Source organism: Dreissena polymorpha, chromosome 1 (assembly GCF_020536995.1).
Source record: "Dreissena polymorpha isolate Duluth1 chromosome 1, UMN_Dpol_1.0, whole genome shotgun sequence".
In the NCBI taxonomy this organism is placed as follows: domain Eukaryota; kingdom Metazoa; phylum Mollusca; class Bivalvia; order Myida; family Dreissenidae; genus Dreissena; species Dreissena polymorpha.
Genome location: NC_068355.1, coordinates 169,753,473 through 169,765,137, shown reverse-complemented (window position 1 = coordinate 169,765,137; position 11,665 = coordinate 169,753,473). Strand labels below are relative to the sequence as shown.

Below are 11,665 nucleotides of genomic sequence, written 5' to 3'. Positions count from 1 at the left end.
TGTACATGTTTACACCTGTAGGAGGGTATGGCCAGCAAGGTGGATATGGGTCCCAGGGTGGTTATGGAGGTGGTGGATACGGCGGCGGTGGCTATGGCGATGGTGGATACGGGGGTGGATATGGTAAGGCAAAGGGCTTTCTAACTCCAGATTTGTCTTTTGTAGTGGCATCTTCCAGCACCTCATGTGTCGGAAAGTTTCAACCGGTTATTGTATTTTGATATTTTGGCATTGATGTTCATGCAAATTGTGCAGGGGTGTGACTTATCCATTCAGCTGATTTCTTCTTTTTGATTTCAAAGTAATTTTACCAATAGTAATGTACTTTGGCTGTATCCACAAACAAAGGAAGAGTTTTGTTGTACTGTGTAAGGGGGGTTGGGCAGTTTTCTTCCCTGAAGTGGTTCTTGAATCACACCCCTGCTGTGGGATTTTCCATGAACAGAAAAAATTGTATTGGCTTTGTTAAAGGGTGTGGGTATTCCCCAGTTATGTGAATTACGAATGAACTGCACTTCTTGGAAAATCCCTTGTGATAGATGTTCTTAGTTAGCCGTGTTAAGACAAATATTTTGCAAGCAGAATCCTGTGTACTCTAGGATTCATTAATTCTGAAGGTAAAACTTCCTCAGGTAATGATGGTTATGGTGGTGGCTTCGGACAAGATTATGGGAACAGCTACGGAGGTGGTCCAATGAAATCCTCGAGCTATGGCCAAGCTAGGCAACAGCCTTATGGTGGAGGTGAGTCAACTGATGGTATGTTGCTGAAAGTTCTTTTCCTTCACATTAATGAATTTATATGAATTGGGAATTGAGCAGTTATCAGTATGAAAATCACAACATAGGGACTCTTAAAATGAATAATTTGCATAACTGGGGCATACCTGACAAAAAGTATTTATAAAAGCGATAAGGTACAGTAATGCAAATTACTGAACATGTTGGCTTTTTTTCTACAGGTGGCTATGGTACCCAGGCATACAGCGGTGGTGGAAGCTACGGAAGCGGTGGTGGTGGCGGCAGCTATGACAGCTACAGTGGAGGCGGTGGTGGTGGATATGGCGGCGGCGGTTATGGTGGTGGCGGTGGTGGATATGGCGGCGGAAGTTACGGTGGTGGTGGTGGACGTCGATAGACGGAGTATCTCGCAAGAGTGTTGGGTCCTGGTTTATAGGTATGTGCAGCAGCTTGATTTTGTGGAACTGGATTGTTTGTTGAAATTATGCAGTGTTCTGCTTAAATTTGAAAATGAATGTCTTGTTCGAGGCATTTGAGAAATTCTCCCAATTAAACACTGCTTTATTTAGGCTCAGCTTCATGCTGAAGATTTGATTAAAAACACTTGAAAGTTTTTGCCATTGGTTTCCAACAAACATGAATGTTCCACCCATATGGAGAGTACACTTTGAAGCTTAATAAAGAGATCAAGTATATACACTGAATACTTTTCATTCTAAGACACTTATTTAATAAACACTGAAACATTTCATTGTCTATGATTATTTTCCTTGCATTTAATTGCTTGTAACATCAATGTAATTTATTGTCTTTTCTTAATTTGATGCTAATGTATATTTGTTAATTCAATTTAGGCTGAAACAAATTTGAGGAAAATCAAGCATCAGGAATTAAGTAATCCAAGAAATAAGAGATGTCTGCATTACTTAAGAAGTCCTTAAGTTTAAGTGCTCTAATAGAGGCTTGATTAAGGGGCTGAAATTTCTGATGTCAACTCCATGCAGATTTAGAAAAACTAAGGGAATCCAGGCCAATCAAACCAGGGAGTATAAATATAGTGACACATCTAGTATGATGCCTGTTAATGCCGTTATCCTTCACATTAAGTGATGTTGGAAGTTTATGTGATCACATAAGTGACAATATAATCTGACTCTATCTAGTGTGTTAACTATGGAGCAGCTATAAACTTGGACCTAATATTGTAGGTAGTGTTCATTTTGTCGCGAAATCATGGTCATGTGTTTATCCCATTGTATATTTTCTACATGTTCATTTTTTTTGGAAAAGAACCATCAATTTTGTTTTTATATCCATCGTGGTCTTTTGTTGTAATATGAAAATAAAACAATAAATGTCCGTATTTTTATGTGTTCATTGAGTTCATTTAATTTTATGCTAGGCAATAAATGTTTAATAAGTGCTGTTAAGAAATAAAAAGATGAGACCTAAAATACTTAAAATGTCTTGAGAACAAATCAAACCCCAGCTATATTAGCCAAAATGAAGGGAGTAATTTAAAATGAATTGCTTTGAAATTATTTTATCTTCACTGAAAATTGAAGCACTTGATAGAAAACATTTATTACTTAAGATTTTGTATATATATAATTGATAAATGCATTCAAGGAAACTTCATACTATAGTTTAATTCAATGAGAAAAAGTCAAAACTGTCAAATGTCATTGTCTTTAAATTAAGTTGTCTAATGCGATTTTAAAGAAAAGAAGTTTCCTTGACACTTTGTGCTAACATTCACTTCTTAAAATAGTTTGAAACTAATTTGGAAAATAGGGAAGTGGGAATAATCAGACTGAATAACAAAAGCAATAGTTACAATAACACTGCATCACTTAGTTTTCAAACCAGTTTAATGTTGAGTTATGTTAAAGTCTGTAATTATGAATGAGCTATATTCATCATTTTGCAGTGATAGATTTGACATATTGAAGCTGCAAATAGGTTCATTAGTATGGTCATTATCAATCTAAGGTTGATCCAAAAGCATGACATAAGGTAAGGAAAGGTTAATTTTAATTTATTTCGTGTTGGGTAAAATTGAAAGTAATGGAAATAATAGATAACTGCTATAATGGTCATAACATTTATGCGGAAAAAGGACTGGCTAATTTTAAAATCATTTCATTCATTTAATTTCTCAATGGAATAAGAAAATGCTAAGTTTAAAACGAGTCGAACATAATTCTTTTTTGAACTGTCGCAATATCCACTTGTTCATTTGATTGTTTGTGAATGATTGCAATCATAACCACAGGTTGTCGAGTACCACTCGCGACTAAACATCTGTGTGGTGTCTGAGTAACTATCGAGATGTGTGTGCAGCTGTCCAGCTCCTAACAGAGCGGGGGGCTAGCAACGCACCAAAGCCGGTTCCACGATCAGCTGTGGTATGTGACTGTCAACATTAGGCGGTCTGACTACCGGTAGCTGGCAGCTGGCATGGGGACGACCGTCTGGTATAGATGGAAGACAGGCTACAATTTTTGGTAGTAAGTCATACCGTTTGGTAAACTCGATCTCTGAAAAATCATTATATAGTACACAAATTTCTGTTTAATTTTTGCATTTTAAATGCCGATTTAATAGAATTAACAAAGAGCAATAAGCAACTCAACTACTGAATGTTAATATAATTTTAAATTCACTTGCCCTTAAAACATGCTAGTCAAAAGACAACTAATCCATCATGTTCTATATGCTTGAAATTTCTATTGTGGTTAAAAATACCAAAAACTTGAAGGTTTTCTAGTATTGATACATGAGGAATCATACGCTGGAATAAAATGTGTGTGACCGCAATACATGTCTTGTGTACTTTATGTAAATAATGAATTGTTTTTCCTTTCAGGACAGAAGTTGGTCCTAGCTGTTTGATGCAACATAGTTTCCATAAGACGGCGTCTGCATTCCAGTCTCGAAGACAATCATTTTCTGTACTTGTCAATAAACTTGTGTTACTTTAAATGAACTTGTTTCAGTTTGAAAATATGTTAGTTGAATTATAGGGCATGTTGTGGAATAGTGAAGTAAAATGACTCGAAATAATTGTAGAATATAACACCAAATGGTTGTTTCATTCCCTTCTGATTTATTGATAAAGAAACTTCATTTAAAACTGAGGTGCAGGCGTTTTTGAGATATATCAATTGCTTTCATTATATTCATTTCATTGAATGCTGGCTCAAGTATATTTTCAAGGTAATTGTCGCTACAAATTTCAGATTCTGTCGCCGCATGGTGTTGCTTTTGCTATTCGGGCCGCTTTAACTGTTCTAGAACAGTTTTGAAGAACCAGTTCTCTGTGTCCGCAGACGAGCTTTTCGTTCTAACAGTAATCCATATTTACATACGAAAAACACTAACCATTATAGATATGGGCGAACATTAAAGGTTTTTAATATTTTGAATCCTCTATTTAAGTTGTATGGATATTGAACCAACCTCCGCTCCCAAAAACTTTGCATCCTTAGAATACTCTCTGTTGTCTTTGGATTCTTGAAGAAACAAGACGGTCGAGTGTGCATGTTTTGGCTCTTCCACACTCTGTGTATCTTATTCATTGACTTGGCGACAATGGCAGTGATCCATCTAGGCTTAACTGGAATTATTATTTTAAAATGAATACCCTACCTGAAGCATTCCGGACGAGAAAGCGCGCCCGAAAGTGCCTTTGACAAAATAGTCCTCCCCGCCCTTTAAAAATCCTGGCTGGAGCGATGCAACGAGTTAATGAAACAGCGATGTGTGTGAAACGCTGTCCCCATATATTTGACCTTGAAGGATGACCTTGACCTTTCACCACTCAAAATGTGCAGCTTCATGAGAGCCGTGCATGCCAAATATCGAGTTGCTATTTTGACCCTTGAATGATGACCTTGACCTTTCACCACTCAAAATGTGCAGCTCCATGAGATACACGTGCATGCCAAATATGAAGGTGATATCTTCAATATTGCGAAAACAAAGCTTATATTTCTTGAAAAACAGCCCAAAGTTTGACCTTGCTAACGAACATTTAAGCTTCTATAGTTTAATTATGAAAAACCAGTACTAGTTCAATTACGTTTGACATCTGTGTAAGTGTTTCTTAAAGCTTTGTTTACACTAGTTATAGCAAAACGTAACACAATAGTCCATCAATCACTTAATTCGTCAATGGCTTGAAAAAAAATCTGCGTGAAGGCGTCGCGCGAGCATGACGTTTGTTCCTAGCTTTAAGGCCATGATCGCACATACAAGTTAATACTGTTTGCCCAGACTTAAACTGAACGGTGTACAAGATACCTTAAAATGACCCGCCATAATACTTGCACTGTGGAGACAGCGGGCGAGACCGCATTATTTGTGAAGACATTGCTTCTAGTCCTATATATTACACATGAAGCTTCAACGTTTCCAATGAAAATCATTGTAGATCATATTTTCATATGCAGGAACGACTTGTTATAGGCTCCGCACTAAGATTTGAATGTTTCTGAGCTGGGGAGATAACTGTTGCAAGGCGTTGAAGAACACCATTTCGCATTTACGCTCCTTTTCCAGGGTTGCAATATCGCTGCACGTAAATAAAAGATAGTCGTGTTTAAAAGAACAGACATAATATGCAGCTGCTTGTAGGCATTTTAAATTGAGTTAACAAAACTAAGTAATACTTATAATACTGTTTGTGAAGGTAGCTCTTGACGGCTACAAATTGATAATGCATTATTAATAATATTGCGGTAATTGCAATCCTATTTCAACGAGTTCTACTAACATCATAATCCGTACATAAATAAAGATAAAATGTATCGAAAATAATAGCTCTTACATTTTTAGCTCACCTGAGCACAACGTGCTCATGGTGAGCTATTGTGATCGCCTTTTGTCCGTTGTGCGTCGTCAACATTTACCTTGTTAACACTCTAGAGGCCACATTTATTTTCCAATCTTCATGAAACTTACTCAGAACACGTGTCCCAATAATATCTTGGACAAGTTCGAAAATGGTTCCGGTTGATTGAAAAACATGGCCGCCAGGGGGCGTGGCAGTTTGCTATAGTAAAACCTTGTTAACACTCTAGACGTAACATTTATTGTCCTCACTCTAGACGTAACATTTATTGTCCGATCTTCATGAAACTGTCAGAACATGTGTCCCAATAATATCTTGGACGAGTTCGAAAATGGTTCCGGTTGGTTGAAAAACATGGCCGCCAGGGGGCGTGGCAATTTTCTTTATATGGCTATAGTACAGCCTTGTTAACACATAGAAGTCACAATTTTAGTCCAATCTTCATGAAACTTTGTCAGAACATGTGTGCCAATAATGTCTTGGACGAGTTCGAAAATGGTTCCGGTTGGTTAAAAAACATGGCCGCCAGGGGGCGTGGCAGTTTTCCTTATATGGCTATAGTAAAACCTTGTCAACACTCTAGAAGTCACATTTTTAGTCCAATCTTTATGAAACTTGGTCAAAACATGTGTTCCAATAATATCTTGGACGAGTTCGAAATGGTTCCAGTTGAATGAAATACATGGCCACCATGGGGCGTGGCAGTTTTCCTTATATGGCTTTACTGTATGGTAAAACCTTGTTAACATTCTAGAAGTCACATATATTGTTCGATCTTCATGAAACTTTTTCAGAACATGTGTCCCAATAATATCTTGGACGAGTTCGAAAATGGTTCCGGTTGGTTGATAAACATGGCCGCCAGGGGGCGTGGCAGTTTTCCTTATATGGCTATAGTAAAACCTTGTTAACACTCTAGAAGTCACATTTTTAGTCCAATCTTCATGAAACTTCGTCAGAACAGGTGTGCCAATAATATCTTGGACGAGTTCGAAAATAGTCCCGGTTGGTTGAAAAACATGGCCGCCAGGGGGCGTGGCAGTTTTCCTTATATGGCTATAGTAAAACCTTGTTAACACTCTAGAAGTCACAGTTTTTGTCCAATCTTCATGAAACTTAGTCAGAACATGTGTGCCAATAAATTGGACGAGTTCGAAAATGGTTCCAGTTGAATGAGAAACATGGCCACCATGGGGCGGGGCAGTTTTCCTTATATGGCTTCACTGTATTGTAAAACCTTGTTAACACTCTAGGAGTCACATTTGTGGTCCAATGCTCATGAAACTTTGTCAAAATATTTGGACTAATAATATCTGGGCTAAGTTCAAAAATGGTTAAGATCAGTTAAAAAACATGGTTGCAGAGAGCGTGGAATTTTTCCTTAAATTGCTATTTACTACAAAACCTTGTTAACACTCTAGAAGTCACATTTATTATCCAATCTTTATGAAACTTGATCTGAACATGTGTTCTAACAATAGCTTGAGTGAGTTTGAAAATGGTTATGGTTTGTTAAAAAACATGGCCGCCAGGGGGGGGGGGGCGGCAGTTGTCCTTATATGGCTTTAGTGAAAACTTGTTGACACTATATTAGCCACATTTATTGGCCAATCTTCATGAAACTTGGTCAGAACATTTGTCCCAATCAAATTTTGCCAGAGATTGAAGCTGGGTCATATGAGCTAAAAAAAAACTAGGTCACAAGGTCAAATATAAAAAAACATGTTAAAAGACACTTTATTGGTCCAAAATAATCTTCATGAATCAGCTTGCATTTTTTTCAGAACAGTCTAGTTCCTTTGGCTTTCAGGTGAGCGCCTTAGGGCCTGATGGCCCTCTTGTTACATTATGTTAACGGAAATAACGATACTGTTGAGAATAGTTTCTACCAAGTTGCATTAAAACTATTCAATCAAACCATCTCTTAAAGGGGCCTTTTCACAGATTTTGGCATGTATTGAAGTTTGGGCTCGAACCACTGACCCCTGAAATTCTGGAGTATAAGACTACCACTTAGACCACTCGACCACCCGTGCTCATTCATGAGAGATGTATTTTATACCTTCTATAAGCAATCCTCGTAGTTTCACAAACTATTACGATAACAGAACTTTCCAAATTATTCAATCGTTTCGCGTTCCAACGCTTTATAATTTTCAGTTTTTTTTAATCGTCAAAAGATGCATATTATGGATATTGTAGAGCATGAGCATGTTAAATGTTCAATATTATTGTTTCCTCACAAATATCATAACTAAAACAAAAATGTGAGAATCTAATACAGCTTTTTTTATTTTGTCAATTTACCAAAACGTGAAAAGGCCCCTTTAACTCGTATGGGAACGAGAACAGGCCCGTACTCGGGGGGGGGGGGGTTGTGTGGCCATTCGATCGGCATTCAGCTTATATTAAATGTCCTTTTTGTGATAAACGTGTCATTCTTACATCAGAATAATTAGTTGTTATAAGTGATGCTCAGTTTATCCAGGCATGTATATTCATTTCGTGCATGTGAGATCGAGAGACTTTGCAACGGAGGAGCCGATTTGTAAAGATTTTAAATATAATAGACTTAAAATGTTTGGGTCCGGAGGTACTTTTTATGCCCCCGGATCGATTGATCGGGGGTATATTGTTTTTGGCCTGTCTTTCATTGTAGGTGTGTGTGTCCCAAAACTTTAACCTTGGTCAAAAAAACTTTTGCAATATTGAAGATAGCAATTGATATTTGGCATGCATGTGTATCTCACGGGACTGCACATTTTGAGTGGTGAAAGGTTAAGGTCAAAGGGAAAAAAATCAAAGCGGCGCATTAGGGGGTATTGTCTTTCTGACAAACACATCTCTTGTTTTAAATGCATATTGAAAACTTACGTAGAATGTTTATATACCAATACGATGCTTCAATTTGTTTAGCCCGCTTGCGGTCAGTTCGATAATGGATATCACATTGGTGGTACGCTGTGTATGCGTGCGTCCGTTCGCCCGAACTTCAGTATTCTTTGTTCAATTTAAAATAAATTACCACACTTTTTACCTTTTGGAGACGGCGTTGCGTGTACTAAACTCGCGTCCATGGCTCAAATGTACCCACTCAGAGGTCAAAGTTCAAATTTGGGAATAAGGCAGCATATGACTGGACTGAAACTTCATCAAGCATCTGTCATGCCGTGGTGAAAAAATCACTTCTGCGTCTTTAAGTTCAATTTCACACTTTAAAAGGTTTAATGTAAAATTAGACAGACTAGTTTTTCCAAACTGTAGCTTTATCAATCATCAAGCATTTTTAAATAAGCGTAGCAAAAATGTCCCTCGTGTGGAGCTAATTTATTGTGTCTCGCGAGAGAAATATGTCCTTAACCCAACTGTCTATTCTACACTTAACCGTTGAAAAGTGCCATGATACTGTTTCACCGAAAGAAACTAATTAATACATCAGGGTGTTTTACAATTACTTTTTGAAATAGTTTACCATTTGGCGACTTGTATCCGTCGTAAGAAATATGTGTCCGTATCTCAAACGTCAAGGTCATAAATAAAGGTCAAGTTTGAGCGTCTCACAGCGTGTGCAGACTGTGAATTCATCATATATAGGACAATGTTAACATATTTTGCAACAGTGGTTGACCATTTTGTAACGACTTGTGTGCAAGGTCCGTGCCCCGAGCTCAACGGTATGTCATACGTTAAGGTCAATGCTTAAAATATGGATATTAAGAGCTTGTTCAGACTGTAACTTCAGCATTCAATCTTAGTTAGTCAACGTTTTGTCGACGTGAAATCATGTTAAGCTCCCCTGAGCACAACGTGCTCATAGTGAGCTATTGTGATCGCCTTTTGTCCGTCGTGCGTTGTGCGTCCGTCGTCAACATTTGCCTTGTGAACACTCTAGAGGCCGCATTTATTGTCCGATCTTCATGAAACTTGGTCATAACATTTGTCCCGATGATACCTCGACCGAGTTCGAAACTGGGTCATGCTGGATCAAAAACTAGGTAAAAAAAAAGAAAATCCTTGTGAACACGTTTAAGCCACATTTGATTCCCAATCTTCATGTAACTTTGTCAAAATGTTTTTCTTAATGATATGTGGGTTGAGTTCAAAAATGGTTGCGGTCCATTGAAAAACATGGCCGCCAGTGGGCGGGGCAGTATTCCTTATATGGCTATAGAGAAACCTTGTGAACACTCTACAAGTCACAATTTTTGCCCAATCATCATGAAACTTGGTCAAACATTGGTTTCATTGATATCTCGGACCAGTTCGAAAATGGTCCAGATCGGTGAAAAATCATGGCCGCCAGGGGGCGGGGCAGTTTTCTCTATATGTATATAGTGAAAACATGTGAAAGCTGTAGAAGTCACATTTTTGGTCCAATCTTCATGAAATTTGGTCAGAACCTTTTTTTTCTGGATACGACGGTTGAGTTTGAAAATGGTTCGGATCGGTAAAAAAACATGGCCGCCAGGGGGCAGGGCAGTTTTGCTTATATGGCTATAGTTAAACCTTGTTAACACTCCAGGAGTAACATTTATTGTCCAATCTTCATGAAACTTGGTCTGAACATTTGTTTTTATGATAGCTATGCTGAGTTTGAAAATAGTTTTGGTCCGTTGAAAAATATGGCCGCCAGGGGGCGGGGCAGCTTTGCTTATATGACTATAGTGAAACTTTGTTAATACTCTAGAAGTAACATTAATATAGCCCAATCTTCATGGAACTTGGTCCGAAGATTTGTTGTATTAAGAGCTTGGCTGTGTTCGAAAATGGTTACGGTTTGTTGAAAAACATGGCCGCCAAGGTAGCGGCAGTTTTCATAATATGACTATATCAAAACCATGTTAACACTCTAGTTGTAATGCGGATGTTGGTGCACAATGATGATGATGATGATGATGATGAGGAGGAGGAGGAGGAGGAGGATGGTGATGATGATGATGATGATGATGATGGTGATGCTGCTGCTGCTGCTGATGATGATAATGATGATGATTATGATGATACTGGTAATGGATTTAGAAACATTAAACACAACCCAAATATCTAACTATAATAATGGCATTACTAAAATTAATTATTTACTCAAATTTATTAACATAGTGGTAAAACCAATAAAACAACAAGAAGTGTAACATATGAATCTTATTTGACTTTTCCTTCACTTATCCTAGGCTACTCTCTATAAAACTCATTTATACATGTGCTTGCATTGTTGCCAGGTGGTAATTGTGTAACACTCCTGGAAATTGACCCCAATTAACTGGGCACTTTCATCAAAGACCTTTGTGTTCATGTTAGATGGAAACCATTCATAAGATAGATAAGACATTACATCTTGAAATGTTTTACCCCTACAATTTTCAGTTAGTCAGTAGTTTGTGTGTGATTATGAAAGATTTGTGATTTTAGCAGGTTTTATTGTTGTTTCAGTTGGAAATATCAATGCAAGGTGAGTCCTAAAATTGTTCCAGTTGTTTAAAAACACTTTGTCAAAAATGTGAACAATTTGGTAGTAAAAAACACACAACTTATCGCATCTTTTAAGAAGCACAAACAGCTGTTTGAAGAAAAGTTGATTTGCATTTGTTTTTGCAAAAAATAATGTATTTATGCTACAGATTTTTTGTGCATTTAAAATACACATAGATGATAGTTGTTTTGATATGATACATGTTCAAATGCCTTGTGTGTTTACTTCTATAACACATTTATAACTATAAGAAAGATCAAGTGATGTTTTGTTCTATAAAAGAAGATCAATTTTGAATTTAGCTGTACATATTCTCATACTCATTTACTGTTTTATAACTGACTTTGATATATGATAACAATTCAACATATTATATTTAATTATGCAAAAACTATTTCACAAAAACACAATGTCTTGAAAAAAATACGGCTGTTTTCAGTATCTAAAAGTGTTCTTGCTAAACAGATTGTAAACAGTCGTCCCCTATAAGATGCCGAGATGCTTATCTCATGATCTTAAATTCGGACAACAATTTGTTGAAAAATGTACTTTCATTTTCTTTTGCTGATGCTCATTATTAAATTACTGTCCTCATATTAC

The 11,665-nt window shown here is 37.2% G+C and overlaps 1 protein-coding gene across 1 annotated transcript; it reads left to right on the top strand.

Annotated features, from left to right (window-relative positions):
• Positions 1–5: 5 nt before the first annotated feature.
• On the top strand, positions 6–1,137 carry LOC127864443 (uncharacterized). The gene is made up of 3 exons (XM_052404071.1): positions 6–123; positions 633–743; positions 962–1,137. The coding sequence occupies exons 1-3, from the start codon at positions 6–8 to the stop codon at positions 1,135–1,137; spliced, it is 405 nt and encodes a 134-aa protein (XP_052260031.1).
• Positions 1,138–11,665: the final 10,528 nt, after the last annotated feature.